This window comes from Oncorhynchus gorbuscha, linkage group LG09 (assembly GCF_021184085.1).
Source record: "Oncorhynchus gorbuscha isolate QuinsamMale2020 ecotype Even-year linkage group LG09, OgorEven_v1.0, whole genome shotgun sequence".
NCBI classification, from domain to species: Eukaryota; Metazoa; Chordata; class Actinopteri; order Salmoniformes; family Salmonidae; genus Oncorhynchus; species Oncorhynchus gorbuscha.
In genome coordinates, this window is record NC_060181.1 from 25,494,265 (window position 1) to 25,510,076 (window position 15,812).

Here is a 15,812-nt window from a genome sequence, read left to right on the forward strand (position 1 = left end):
CTCTGTGTGTGTGTGCGTGTGAGAGAGAGAGTGTCCTCACCATCTTGCTCTTGACCAGTTCTTCGATGGCGCTCACCAGCTCTGCTGCACTGGGTGTCTCAGAACTGGACGGACGGACTGACAGACGAGAGGAGCTCTGGACAGGGATGGGGGGTTAGGAGAGAACAGTGTTACAACACGCCATTCAGCAGAGTGTTACTTCCTGATCTGGCTAAAGGTTTCATTTCCTCTCATTCCTGTCATCTAGAAAACAATCAAGCAATCTTTGAAACAATTAACTGATGAATTAATACATAAATTAACTGATCCTATCAATTACCCAGAAACCAAATCTGTCCAGAATAACATTATTGGTTCTTCCTAATTTAACCCTCTCTTGTAGAAAGCCCTCTTTTAAGGGAGAACATCAAAACAGTTCATGTAGAGACACACTGCAAACACTGATCCAGGTGACTACTGAAAAAGAGACAATGAAAGAAAACAGTGTTTCTTTCTGAACAGATCCCAAAATATTCCTGAGGCCTACATTGAATGGCAGGTCAAATGTTTCCAGCCAGCTATATGTTGGTGACGACTAAGTTGGATTATTGGCTTGTATAAGATGACGTCATCTCGCTTTGTCTACCTTACACAGTGTTACTGTTCGTGTTGCATTTTGATCCTCTGCTCTTAATAAATGATCCAATGTTGATCAGAACAAGAAATCGGTTCTAATATGAAGTTAAAATTAAGAAGTGTAAAGTGAATCTATGACAAAAAAAAGAAGGAAAATACACTACATGACCAAAAGCATGTGGACACCTGCTCATCGAACATCTCATTCCAAAATCATGGGTATTAATATGGAGTTGGTCCCCCCCCATTGCTGCTATAACAGGCGGCTCCACTCTTCTGGGAAGGCTTTCCACTAGATGTTGGAACATTGCTGAGGGGACTTGTTTCCATTCAACCACAAGACCATTAGGGAGGTCGGGCACTGATGTTGGACGATTAGGCCTGGCTCGCAGTCGGAGTTCCAATTCATCCCAAAGGTTGAGGTGAGGGCTCTGTGCAGGCCAGTCAAGTTCTTCCACACTGATCTCGACAAACCATTTCTGTATGGACCTCACTTTGTGCACGGGGGCATTGTCATGCTGAAACAGGAAAGGGCCTTCCCCAAACTGTTGCCACAAAGCACAGAACCATCTAGAAGGTAATTGTATGATGTAGTGTTAAGATTTCCCTTCACTGGAACTAAGGGGCCTAGCCCGAACTGTGAAAAACAGCCCAAGACCATTATTCTTCCTCCGCCAAACTTTACAGTTGGCACTATGCATTGGGGCAGGTAGCGTTCTCCTGGCATCCACCAAACCCAGATTCTTCCGTCAGACTGCCAGATGATGAAGCGTGATTCATTACTCCAGAGAACGTATTTCACTGCTCCAGAGTCCAATGGCGGTGAGCTTTACACCACTCCAGCCGACACTTGGCATTGCGCATGGTGATCTTAGGCTTGTGTGTGGCTGCCCGGCCATGGAAACCAATTTCATGAAGCTCCCGATGAACAGTCATCGGGTGCTTCCAGAGGCAGTTTGTAACACGGTAGTGAGTGTTGCAACCGAGGACAGGTGATTTTTACGTGCTTCAGCACTTGGCGGTCCCATTCTGTGAGCTTGTGTGACCTACCACTTCGTGGCTGAGCCGTTGTTGCTCCTAGACGTTTCCACTACATAATAACAGCACTTACAGTTGACTGGGGCAGCTCTAGCAGGGCAGAAATTTGACGAACTGACTTTTTGGAAAGGTGGCATCCTATGACAATGCCACATTGAAAGTCACTCAGCTTTTCATTAAGGCTATTCTACTGTCAATGTTTGTCTATGGAGATTGCATGGCAGTATGCTCGATTTTATATACCTGCCAGCAATGGGAATGGCTGAAATAGCCGAATCCACTCATTTGAAGGGGTGTCCACATACTTTTGTATATAGTATAGTCTCCAATGAGTTTCCTAAGAGGTAAATCCATGGTATTGAAAAATAAGAGAAGATAAGAGGTTACAGGTGTGAAAGTGAAAAAGGGAGTAAAAAAAAAGAAAAAACAAGAGGAAATAATAAATTAGGAGAATGGGATAGTTACATTTTCTGATGAATGTTCTGATGTGTAAAAAAATATATATATAGAGAGTGTATGAAATATCTATATAATAAAGACATTTTTAAAAGTGGATGATGAAATATGAACTGTTTAATAAAGGACTGCATTTAGAAAAGAGAAGGTGTATAATGACTGTATGAGACATTGAAGCAGTAAGGCGGTACAGTAGTGTATGAGAGTCTCTCACCCTTGCTGTGCTGTCTCCAGACTGTGCTGTGCCCCACTAAGGGTCTGTGTGTGGTGGGGTGTTGGGCTGTACCCTCTGGGCGCGCCAGGGCTTACAGTAGGTGCCAATTAATAACATGGTGCAATGAGGTTAACGCACACAGGGGAGGGGTGAGGACAGGTGAGGGGGGTGAGGGAGGAGGAGGGAGTTCTGAATCATCCTCATTTTAGCACGACTTTGTTCGTTTGTACAAGTGTTCCGAACGCAAGATGTTGCTCTTAGGCACAGATCTAGGATCAGCATTCCCCAAATTCGATCCTGAAGCGAATAGTGTGAGAGAACGCAGAGTTGACCTTAGATCAGCGTCTAGAGATTTCTACCTGCTCTCGTCCTGCATGTGTCTCCGAGTTATTCTGAGGGTGCTATCACACAGCAAACGGATGAGTAACCAGGCAACGAGGCAAAAAAATACTTAAAATGCATAATCAAAACTTAGACTTGTTTGGTGAAAGCCGTATATTGAAGGAACCTTGCAGGTGATGAAAAATGTAAAATAATCCAAACTAAAAAAGAATGATGAAGAGGGGGAGTAATTCTATAGTTGGATAAAGCACTGTAGAAACTAAGAGAGAGAGAGCAAGTTTAGGTGTAGAAGAGAGCCAGAGAGAGCGCAAGGTAGGCAGACTACAAGAGCTCTGGAGAGAGACGTTTGGAAGTGTCCTTTGCCTCAGGGAGAAAAATAATACAAGACAGGAACAGACGCCAACATTCTACATCCGTTGTCATTAAACTGACTTTCATAAGTAGAAACGGAAGAAAAACAGCAACTAAGTCTACAGTACAGTTACTGAGAGGGGGAAAAGAGAGAGAGAACTCAAGTATTGAGGGAAGAGAAGAGGAGGGAGAGAGATGGAAGGATTGATTCAGGAGATGGAGAGGTATGGAAACTGAGACAAAGCAAAGACAGGACATAAATCAAGGTAATGCTACAGCGTGGTAAACAGACAGCAGACAGCAAACGAATGATACAGTCGGAAACAAAACAAACAAAAAGAGAAACAAATTAGTGTCAGAGAAAAACGCTGCTGCGCCAAGGAAAGATGACCCCAGGACGAGAACAGTAACTGATGCATTTCATTGGATTTCTATTTGAATAGGAGCTTCAATGTTTCATAATGAATTGAAATCTAGGCCTGCGTTCCCAAAGCGTCTCATAGGAGTGCTGATCTAGGATCAGATTTGCCTTTCATCATATTGAATGATCCTAAATCAGCATTCGTACTACTCTAAGATGCTTTGTGAATACAGGCCCTGTTCAGCAGGAAGTGAATACAGGCCCTGTTCAGCAGGAAGTGAATACAGGCCCTGCTCAGCAAGAAGTGAATACAGGCCCTGCTCAGCAGGAAGTGAATACAGGCCCTGTTCAGCAAGAAGTGAATACAGGCCCTGTTCAGCAGGAAGTGAATACAGGCCCTGTTCAGCAGGAAGTGAATACAGGCCCTGCTCAGCAAGAAGTGAATACAGGCCCTGTTCAGCAGGAAGTGAATACAGGCCCTGCTCAGCAGGAAGTGAGAAGAAAACTGACTAAAATGGATGTAATGTTTGTCTGTAGAATATAATCACGAAATAATTAAACTCATGGCTAAATCATAAGGGAGAGAAAGTGTAACAGAAAGGATGAGGTCTCTGTGTGGGGGGGGATCTTAGATTTACATGGGGTAGTTTAGGATTGTTTGTTTAGTGTTACACTTCCTGGTTACAGGCATATCTGTTATTTTATATGTGTGTACCAGTTAGCCTAGACTTTCTATATTTTAGACCCCACCCCAATCTATCCTCTCCCGTACCTTCTCCCCACCCGTACACCCCTTCACCTTATGCTTAGCCTGGCTGTACCCCTATTCTCTACCTCCCTCCTCCCTTACCCTTACCTTGTCATCCTGTGTGTCAGGCTGCAGTAGGCTGTGCTGCTGGATGGCCATGGGGGGCGGTAGGGGTACAGAGTCAGGACCCTCCTCGCCTTCCTCCTCTCCACAGCTCTGCATCCCAGAGGACGAGGACTTGGACAGGGTCCCACTGGAGAGCCCCTCGTTACGCACCCTCTGTAGAGGAGAGAAAGAGAGCAGAGGTTAGAGAGACGGTGGGAGAGAAAGGTAGAGAGAGACAAAGAGTGAGAGAGAGACTCAGAGAGAATTTTGCTGGTGAATAGGCGTGTGTGTGTCCATGTCTGCCTGTCGCCACCATCCGCTCACCTCCTCCACAGTCTCATCCTGGGGTGTAGCGGCGCTGTCATCAGAGTCTTTCTGGGCGCTGCCCGTCATCTCACCACTCTTCCTCACCTCGCGGTTCTTCTTCTGTTTGTGCGCCAGCTTTTTGACGTGCCCGTCTGCCTTGCCACTGCTCAGGCGACGCACTGGGCTGGTCAGCCACTTACGCAGGGTGTTACCTGGGACAGGGGGATGGAGACTGTTAACACGTACATGTAGGCACACACAACACACCTCCTTTTCAACCACTTTAAATTTAGAGCTGTTCGCTCAAACTCTTTGCAAAAAGGTAGTGGCTCTTAATCCGTGACCGGATCTTTTATTCATGAGGCTCCATATCGGTGAGCGTGCAAATTCTCACAGTAAATCGCAGGAATTTGGGACTTCACAAATGTTTTAATGCCGACACCCAATTAGATACATACCTGTAGTTAAATCGGAGTTTAATGCCAAAAATATTATATTTGCAATGCCACTAAGCAACCAAACAACAACCAAAACATCAATAGCCACTACAATGTCGAAACATGATTTTGTCATGAGTTCAGTAACATTAGCATGCTAGCGATGCTAGTCAGCGTAGGCTGCCTCCTAGCTAGCCAGCCTAGCAAACTCTAGTCCAATTGAAACCGATGCACCCCTGCTGGCTAACAGCTAGCTACATGACCAGTGTTGAAAGAGGTCCCTCATGAGATTCAAGGCTTTAAAAGAGGATGTGTTATTACGGAAGCTCATTCCCGCCACAGTTATTTTTAATGTTAATACGGACACAAAAGCACTGAAAAGAGGAACAAAGAATGGTTGTTTAGACTGATTTGCATCATGTTAACTTGTGCACAACCACAGCTTCATGTAGCCTAGAGAAGCCTGTGTGTGCTGATCCCCTCTGACCAGGGGAAAAGAAACGGTATAGTCATGTATTTATAGCCGAAACGATGTATTTATAACCTCAAATAGGCAGATTTATTTGCGTTTCCATTTCCCCTGGATTACAGTTTCTCATTTACACTGAACAAAAATATAAACGCAACATGTAAAGTGCTGGTCCCATGTTTCATCAGCTGAAATAAAAGATCCCAGAAATGTTCCATACACACAAAAAGCTTATTTATCAAAAATGTTGTGCACACATTTGTTTACATCCCTAATAGTGACCATTTCTCATTTGCCAAGAGAATCCATCCACCTTACGGGTGTGGCATATCAAGAAGATGATTTAAACAGCTGGGGACAATAAAAGGCCACTCTAAAATGTGAAGTTTTGTTCCACAACACATTGCCACAAATGTCTCAAGTTTTGAGGGAGAGTGCAATTGGCATGCTGACTGCAGGTATGTCCACCAGAGCTGTTGCCAGATAATTGAATACTAATTTCTCTACCATAAGCCTCCTCCAATGCTGTTTTAGAGAATTTGGCAGTACGTCCAACCGGCCTCACAACCACAGACCACGTGTTTCCATGCCAGCCAAGGACCTCCACGTCCGGCTTCTTCACCTGCTGGATGGTCTGAGACCAGCCACCCGGACAGCTGACGAAACCGTGGGTTTTGTGGTTTCTGCACAAACTGTCAAGGGGAGCTTATCTGCATGCTCGTCATCCTCAGCAAGGTCTTGATCTGACTGCAGTTTGGTGTCGTAATCAACTTCAATTGGCAAATGCTCACCTTCGATGGCCACGGGCACGCTAGAGAAGTGTGCTTTTCACGGATGAATCCCGGTTTCAACTGTACTGGACAGCTGGCGTGGTGTGGGCGAGCAGTTTGCTGATATCAATGTTGTGAACAGAGTGGTAATTTTAACGCACAGACACCGTGATGAGATCATGAGGTCCATTGCCGTGCCATTCATCCGCCGCCATCACCTCATGTTTCAGCATGATAATACATGGCCCCATGTCGCAAGGATCTCTACACGATTCCTGGAAGCTGAAAATGTCCCAGTTCTTCCATCACCTGCATAGTCTCCAGACATGTTACCCATTGAGCATGTTTGGGATGCACTGGATCGACGTGTACGACAGCGTGTTCCAGGTCCCGCCAATATCCAGAAACTTTGCACAGCCATTGAAGATTACACAGGCCACAATCAACAGCCTGGTCAACTCTATGTGAAGGAGATGTGTTGGGCTGCATGAGGCAAATGGTGGTCACACCAGATACTGACTGGTTTTCTGACCCCTGACTGGTTTTCTGATCCACGCCCCTATTTCTTTTTAAAGGTATCTGTGACCAACAGATGAATATCTGTATTCCCAGTCATGTGAAATCCATAGATTAGGGCCTAATTTAGGGCCTAATCTTGAAATTGCTGCATGTTGCATTTGTTTCTCCCTGACTGGAGAATGATGGCGCCGACAGAGATGGTCACCTTGCTTCGCGTTCTTAGGAAACTATGGAGTATTTTGTTTTTTTAATGTATTATTTCTTACATTGATACCCCAGGAAATTCTTATTACATACAGCTGGGAAGAACTATTGGATATAAGAGCAACGTCAATTTACCAACATTACGACCAGGAATACGACTTTCCCGAAGCGGATCCTCTGTTTGGACCACCACACAGGACAATGGTTGGGATCCCAGTAGGCGACCCAGAACAACAACGGCGCCACAGAAGGGGTAGACGGATCGGTCTTCTGGTGAGGCTCCGTAGACGGGCACATCGCTCACCGCTCCTGAGTATACTACTAGCCAACGTCCAGTCTCTTGACAACAAGGTAGACAAAATTCGAGCAAGGGTTGCCTTCCAGAGACACATCAGAGATTGTAACATTCTCTGTTTCACGGATACATGGCTCACTCGGGATACGCTATCAGTCGGTACAGCCACCCGCTTTCTTCACACATCACGCCGACAGAAACAAACATCTCCCCGGTAAGAAGAAGGGTGTATGCCTTATGATTAAGTCCTTTTGTTCACCTGACCTAGAATTCCTTACAATTAAATGCCGACCACATTATCTTCACCGCAGCCAACATGAGTAAAACAGTTAAACGTGTTAACCCTCGCAGGGCTGCCGGCCCAGACGGCATCCCTAGCCGCGTCCTCAGAGCATGTGCAGAGCAGCTGGCTGGTGTGTTTACGGACATATTCAATCGATCCCTATCCCAGTCTGCTGTCCCCACATGCTTCAAGAGGGCCACCATTGTTCCTGTTCCCAAGAAAGCTAAGGTAACTGAGCTAAATGACTATCACACTGTAGCATTCACTTCCATCATCATGAAGTGCTTTGAGAGACTAGTCAAGGATCATATCACCTCCACGCTACCTGACAACCTAGACCCACTCCAATATGCTTACCGCCCCAAGAGGAATCTGGACAAGAGGAATTCCTATGTAAGAATGCTGTTCATCGACTACAGCTCAGCATTTAACACCATAATAATATAATATAATAATAATATATGCCATTTAGCAGACGCTTTTATCCAAAGCGACTTACAGTCATGTGTGCATACAATCTACATATGGGTGGTCCCGGGGATCGAACCCACTACCCTGGCGTTACAAGCGCCATGCTCTACCAACTGAGCTACAGAAGGACCATAGTACCATAGTACCCTCCAAACTCGTCATCAAGCTCGAGACCCTGGGTCTCGACCCCGCCCTGTGCAACTGGGTCCTGGACTTTGACGGGCCACCCCCAGGTGGTGAGGGTAGGAAACAACATCTCCACCCCGCTGATCCTCAACACTGGGACCCCACAAGGGTGCGTTCTTAGCCCTCTCCTGTACTTCCTGTTCACCCATGATTGAGTGGCCATGCACGCCTCCAACTCAATCATCAAGTTTGCAGACGACACTACAGTGGTAGGCTGTAGTCAATTGTCAAATCAGTTGTCAAATCAGTTTAGAGAAATGATATAGATAAATGTGTGTCTAACAGATCCATAAGTGTTCTCCAAAATGTCCCAGAAATATTAATATATTATTAATCAATAGTGACAGACACACCAGTGCAGCAAGCTAAAAAGATCTGGCATCGACCCTCAGATCCTCAAAAAGTTCTACAGCTGCACCATTGAGAGCATCTTGACTGGCTGCATCACTGCTTGGCATCAGACCGCAAGGCACTACAGAGGGTAGTGCGTACGGCCAAGTACATCACTGGGGCCGACAACCTGTCCAGTTCCGGCATAAAAAATATCTGAAGTCCTAAATTCATGCACAATACGGTCACGGATTGGGATCCACTCCCTTGCCAAAATGAGTGAAGAGTGTGTGTGTGTGTGTGTGTGTGTGTGTGTGTGTGTGTGTGTGTGTGTGTGTGTGTGTGTGTGTGTGTGTGTGTGTGTGTGTGTGTGTGTGTGTGTGTGTGTGTGTGTGTGTGTGTGTGTGTGTGTGTGTGTGTTTACCAGGTCGTTTGGGCCCTGGCGAGGTATGTGAGCCCATGCCATGATGCCCAGGCTGCAGAGTGGCAGAGGAGCCTGGCATGATGGAGTCATTACTACAGACTGATAGAGTGTCTGGAGGGAGAGAGAGGGAGGAGCAGGGAGAGAGAGGGAGGAGGGGGAGAGAGAGGGAGGAGGGGGAGAGAGAGAGGGAGGAGGGGGAGAGAAGGAGAGAGGAAGGAGAGAGGGAGGAGGAGTGAGAGAGAGAGAGGGAGTAGGAGGGAGAGAGGGAGTAGGAGGGAGAGGGAGGGAGAGAGGGAGGAGGAGGGAGAGAGGGAGTAGGAGTGAGAGAGGGAGTAGGAGGGAGGGGGAGGGAGAGAGGGAGGAGGAGGGAGAGAAGGAAAGAGGAAGGAGGAGGGAGAGAGAGGGAGGAGGAGGGAGAGAGGGAGGAGGGAGAGAGGGAGGAGGAGTGAGAGAGAGAGAGAGAGGGAGTAGGAGGGAGAGAGGGAGTGGGAGGGAGGGGGAGTGAGAGAGGGAGGAGGAGGTAGAGAAGGAGAGAGGAAGGAGGAGGGAGAGAGAGGGAGGAGAAGGGAGAGAGGGAGGAGGAGTGAGAGAGAGAGAGAGAGAGAGAGGAGTAGGAGGGAGAGAGGGAGTGGGAGGGAGGGGGAGTGAGAGAGGGAGGAGGAGGTAGAGAAGGAGAGAGGAAGGAGGAGGGAGAGAGAGGGAGGAGGAGGGAGAGAGGGAGGAGGGAGAGAGGGAGGAGGAGTGAGAGAGAGAGGGAGTAGGAGGGAGCGAGGGAGTAGGAGGGAGGGAGAGGGAGTAGGAGGGAGGGGGAGGGAGAGAGGGAGGAGGAGGGAGAGAAGGAGAGAGGAAGGAGGAGGGAGAGAGAGGGAGGTGGAGGGAGAGAGGGAGGAGGAAGAGAGGGAGGAGGAGTGAGAGAGAGAGAGAGAGAGAGAGAGAGAGAGAGAGAGAGAGAGAGAGAGAGAGAGAGAGAGAGAGAGAGAGAGGAGTAGGAGGGAGAGAGGGAGTAGGAGGGAGAGAGGGAGGAGGAGGGAGAGGGAGAGAGGGTGAGAGGGAGGAGGGTGAGAGGGAGGAAGAGGGTGTGAGGGAGGAGGGGGGAGAGAGAGGGAGGAGGGTGAGAGGGAGGAGGCGGGAGAGAGAGGGAGGAGGGTGAGAGGGAGGAGGTGAGTGAGAAAGAGGTTATCAAAGGCAGAAGTGGATTCTGAACACACATTTCTCCCCCTACTCATAATACATAGAATAATCCACAATATAGAGCTTTTCTAAAACTCAATGACACTACCTCCTACCAATACCTCTTCACCCACCTTTATGGTTGAATATCCCCTCCATCTCCATGGAGGAGCGTGAGTGGGCGATGCAGAGCATGGCGCAGGGTACCAGTCCCTCGTGGGCAGGGGAGCGGTCCGTGGTTCTCACCAGACACCAGTCAGGCTTGTCATGGCACCTCTCCAGAACCTCTACAGTCTGGCCTCTCCGGACGGTCAGCTCGTTGCTGTTACCAGCCATGAAGTCATGGATCACCACGGTCAGCTCACAGCCACCAGACAGCTGGAGGAGAGGAGAGAGAGATGGTCAGGAGGAATGTAGTAGCATATGAGGAGGTGGATCATTATTACATCATTTCCCTGAGAGGCTAAAGCATCAAAGTCCTCAGGTTCTTTTCAACTGAAGCCTTTTCTTCATGATCACATTTCAGAAATACTGTATGCTGTGCTCACCTGTCTGGGGTATATGATATAGGTATGGCCAGTGAGATGACCAGTGTGTGTGTGTGTGTGTGTGCTCACCTGTCTGGGGTATATGATATAGGTATGGCCAGTGAGATGACCAGTGTGTGTGTGTGTGTGTGCTCACCTGTCTGGGGTATATGATATTGGTATGGCCAGTGAGATGACCAGTGTGTGTGTGTGTGTGTGTGTGTGCTCACCTGTCTGGGGTATATGATATTGGTATGGCCAGTGAGATGACCAGTGTGTGTGTGTGTGTGTGTGCTCACCTGTCTGGGGTATATGATATTGGTATGGCCCAGTGAGATGACCAGTGTGTGTGTGTGTGTGTGCTCACCTGTCTGGGGAATATGATATTGGTATGGCCAGTGAGATGACCAGTGTGTGTGTGTGTACTCACCTGTCTGGGGTATATGATATTGGTATGGCCAGTGAGATGACCAGTGTGTGTGTGTGTGTGTGCTCACCTGTCTGGGGTATATGATATTGGTATGGCCAGTGAGATGACCAGTGTGTGTGTGTGTGTGTGTGTGTGCTCACCTGTCTGGGGTATATGATATTGGTATGGCCAGTGAGATGACCAGTGTGTGTGTGTGTGTGTGTGCTCACCTGTCTGGGGTATATGATATTGGTATGGCCCAGTGAGATGACCAGTGTGTGTGTGTGTGTGTGTGCTCACCTGTCTGGGGAATATGATATTGGTATGGCCAGTGAGATGACCAGTGTGTGTGTGTGTACTCACCTGTCTGGGGTATATGATATTGGTATGGCCAGTGAGATGACCAGTGTGTGTGTGTGTACTCACCTGTCTGGGGTATATGATATTGGTATGGCCAGTGAGATGACCAGTGTGTGTGTGTGTACTCACCTGTCTGGGGTATATGATATTGGTATGGCCAGTGAGATGACCAGTGTGTGTGTGTGTGTGCTCACCTGTCTGGGGTATATGATATTGGTATGGCCAGTGAGATGACCAGTGTGTGTGTGTGTGTGCTCACCTGTCTGGGGTATATGATATTGGTATGGCCAGAGAGATGACCAGTGTGTGTGTGCTCACCTGTCTGGGGTATATGATATTGGTATGGCCAGAGAGATGACCAGTGTGTGTGTGTGTGTGCTCACCTGTCTGGGGTATATGATATTGGTATGGCCAGTGAGATGACCAGTGTGTGTGTGTGTGCGCTCACCTGTCTGGGGTATATGATATTGGTATGGCCAGAGAGATGACCAGTGTGTGTGTGTGTGTGCGCTCACCTGTCTGGGGTATATGATACTGGTATGGCCAGAGAGATGACCAATGTGTGTGTGTGTGTGCGCTCACCTGTCTGGGGTATATGATATTGGTATGGCCAGAGAGATGACCAGTGTGTGTGTGTGTGTGCTCACCTTGTCGCTGTCCAGTGTGTTCTGTGAGGTGCGTGAAGCGATAGAGATGGTGTCTGGTTGGCTGCTGCCATCACCCTGGCTGTCCAAGTCCTCTCCATCCCTGACAAATACACAGGCAGAGGTGAGTGTGGAAGTGTGTGTTTGGGGAGGGGGTTATGTGTATGTCTACATGCATATGAGTGTACACAGATGACAAAACATTAAGAACACCGCCCTAATATTGAGTTGCACCCCCCTCCTGCCCTCAGAACAGCCTCAATTCATAGGGGTATGGACTCTACAAGGCATGGACTCCACAAGGGCCTGGACTCCACATGGCAAGGACTCCACAAGGCATGAATTCTACAAGGCATGGACTCTACAAGGCATGAACTCTACAAGGCATGGACTCCACAGGGAATGGACTCCACAAGGCAATGGACTCCACAAGGCAATGGACTACACAAGGCAATGGACTACAAGGTGTCGAACTCATTCCACAGGGATGCTGGCCCATGTTCACTCCAAAGCTTCCCACAGTTGTGTCAAGTTGGCTGGATGTCCTTTGGGTGGTTGGCCATTCTTGATACACACGGGAAACTGTTGAGTGTGAAAAATCCAGCAGCGTTGCAGTTCTTGACACACTCAGCCTGGCACCTACCACCACACCCCATTTAAAGGCACTCAAATATTTTGTCTTGACAATTCAGCCTCCATGTGTCAATTGTCTCAAGGGTTAAAAATCCTTCTTTAACATGTCTCCTCCTCTTCATCTGGTCTTCATCAATTAACAGGTGACATCGATAACGGATCATAGCTTTCACCAGGTAAGTCTATGTCATGGAAAGAGCAGGTGTTCATAATGTTTTGCACACTCAGTGTATGTGTATCTCTGTGTGTGTAGGTGTGTATAGTATACTTATGCATTTGTGTACCTGTACCTGCGGTGTCCCTTGTGGTGCTTGGCGGTGGCAGACTTAGGGATGTGTATGGGTTCCTTCAGAGCTCCTCTCAGGTGGATGGTTCGCTCCTGGATCACCTCCCTGACGTGTTTGATCCAATCCTGCTTGTTCTCAATGCTCGACGCCTGCCATTGGCCCAGGGAAGGGGTCAAAGGTCGTAAATTACAGTCTCACCCAATCACCTCGCTCTCAGAACTCACATTTTAGTCTAAACAGTTTCATAGACCCCCACTGGAGAAGAAACGGTTATATTCCAATACCCACACGACTTCATTCTAAGTAATAAGCTAGTGTGGACATTGAAACAGAGAATAAGGAGAGTAGGAGAGGAAAGGAGACAAAGAGAGGAGGCCACAGTAGAGTATTGAGATGCAGCCGAGGGCTATATTATGTGTTAGGCTAGTTAGTACAGTTTTACTCACCATCGATCCATGTTTGCATCCCTGACTTGGCTTTGGTTCAAATATAGAATAGAGCATTTCACTGGTTTGTGTTTAGTTCATTTATATGACATTTTCAATGATGACAGAATGGCTCGAGATGACTGACGGACCACAGTTAGAGCATTTTGGTGGTGGCTAGTTAGTTAATTAGGTGGTTAACAGTTATATTGATGGACAGAATAGGAACAGAGTCATTATATTATGTCAGAGACAACTGGTTAGGAGTAGGGCAACATGATTTTCCAACCACTGACACAAACAAGAAGCGTCAGTACTAAAACTAGCTTTGGAGGTGGGCATTAAAAACATATAAGATGTTCAATTTGGTAAGGAGAGAGAGGCAGAGAGAGAGACGGAAGATAAAGCCCCTTGAATTGAATTGGTAGAGGGTCGACACGTGAGGTGTCAAATCCTAAAACAAGAAGAGATCCATTTTTCTAGAAGAGAAAACTGTACATGCCTAGAAGCTAGAAGGTGTGGGAGTTGGAGGAATTGTGGGAGTTTAGGGGTTAAAGTTCATGTCAGTGGTGTTGGCGTAAGCATGTTAGCCCACGGTTGGTTAGCAAACAAACATTGAATATTCAGAGATACAAACATAAATAAAACAGCCCCAGACAAAGATGTACTGTACTAGACTGTATGATAGAACAGTCATCAGAGAGATAAAGACAGCAAGGTAACAGATGTACTGTACTAGACTGTATGATAGAACAGTCATCAGAGAGATAAAGACAGCAAGGTAACAGATGTACTGTACTAGACTGTATGATAGAACAGTCATCAGAGAGATAAAGACAGCAAGGTAACAGATGTACTGTACTAGACTGTATGATAGAACAGTCATCAGAGAGATAAAGACAGCAAGGTAACAGATGTACTGTACTAGACTGTATGATAGAACAGTCATCAGAGAGATAAAGACAGCAAGGTAACAGATGTACTGTACTAGACTGTATGATAGAACAGTCATCAGAGAGATAAAGACAGCAAGGTAACAGATGTACTGTACTAGACTGTATGATAGAACAGTCATCAGAGAGATAAAGACAGCAAGGTAACAGATGTACTGTACTAGACTGTATGATAGAACAGTCACCAGAGAGATAAAGACAGCAAGGTAACAGATGTACTGTACTAGACTGTATGATAGAACAGTCATCAGAGAAATAAAGACAGCAAGGTAACATATGTACTGTACTAGACTGTATGATAGAACAGTCATCAGAGAGATAAAGACAGCAAGGTAACAGATGTACTGTACTAGACTGTATGATAGAACAGTCATCAGAGAGATAAAGACAGCAAGGTAACAGATGTACTGTACTAGACTGTATGATAGAACAGTCATCAGAGAGATAAAGACAGCAAGGTAACAGATGTACTGTACTAGACTGTATGATAGAACAGTCATCAGAGAGATAAAGACAGCAAGGTAACAGATGTACTGTACTAGACTGTATGATAGAACAGTCATCAGAGAGATAAAGACAGCAAGGTAACAGATGTACTGTACTAGACTGTATGATAGAACAGTCATCAGAGAGATAAAGACAGCAAGGTAACAGATGTACTGTACTAGACTGTATGATAGAACAGTCACCAGAGAGATAAAGACAGCAAGGTAACAGATGTACTGTACTAGACTGTATGATAGAACAGTCATCAGAGAGATAAAGACAGCAAGGTAACATATGTACTGTACTAGACTGTATGATAGAACAGTCACCAGAGAGATAAAGACAGCAAGGTAACAGATGTACTGTACTAGACTGTATGATAGAACAGTCATCAGAGAGATAAAGACAGCAAGGTAACAGATGTACTGTACTAGACTGTATGATAGAACAGTCACCAGAGAGATAAAGACAGCAAGGTAACAGATGTACTGTACTAGACTGTATGATAGAACAGTCATCAGAGAGATAAAGACAGCAAGGTAACAGATGTACTGTACTAGACTGTATGATAGAACAGTCATCAGAGAGATAAAGACAGCAAGGTAACAGCTGTACTGTACTAGACTGTATGATAGAACAGTCATCAGAGAGATAAAGACAGCAAGGTAACAGATGTACTGTACTAGACTGTATGATAGAACAGTCATCAGAGAGATAAAGACAGCAAGGTAACAGCTGTACTGTACTAGACTGTATGATAGAACAGTCATCAGAGAGATAAAGACAGCAAGGTAACAGATGTACTGTACTAGACTGTATGATAGAACAGTCATCAGAGAGATAAGTCGCTCTGGATAAGAGCGTCTGCTAAATGACTTAAATGTAAATGTAAATGTAAAGACAGCAAGGTAACAGCTGTACTGTACTAGACTGTATGATAGAACAGTCACCAGAGACAACACAGAGAGGTAAAGACAGCAAGGTAACAGATGTA

At 46.4% G+C, this 15,812-nt stretch overlaps 1 protein-coding gene across 6 annotated transcripts in view; it reads right to left on the reverse strand.

Moving 5' to 3' along the window:
* The window catches only part of LOC124043320 (triple functional domain protein-like), a 130,421-nt gene that overhangs the window by 22,847 nt on the left and 91,762 nt on the right, over positions 1 to 15,812 (reverse strand). For 4 of the 6 annotated variants that reach the window (XM_046361813.1, XM_046361815.1, XM_046361816.1 and 1 more), the window contains 8 exons: positions 13,401 to 13,430; positions 12,952 to 13,103; positions 12,038 to 12,137; positions 10,229 to 10,472; positions 8,925 to 9,035; positions 4,555 to 4,748; positions 4,234 to 4,404; positions 41 to 136 (listed from right to left, as the gene is read on the reverse strand). In XM_046361813.1, the coding sequence (XP_046217769.1) occupies positions 41 to 136; positions 4,234 to 4,404; positions 4,555 to 4,748; positions 8,925 to 9,035; positions 10,229 to 10,472; positions 12,038 to 12,137; positions 12,952 to 13,103; positions 13,401 to 13,430 (1,098 nt within the window). The remainder of the gene's footprint in view (positions 1 to 40; positions 137 to 4,233; positions 4,405 to 4,554; positions 4,749 to 8,924; positions 9,036 to 10,228; positions 10,473 to 12,037; positions 12,138 to 12,951; positions 13,104 to 13,400; positions 13,431 to 15,812) is intronic. The other 2 variants (XM_046361812.1, XM_046361811.1) reach the window with 2 other exon arrangements.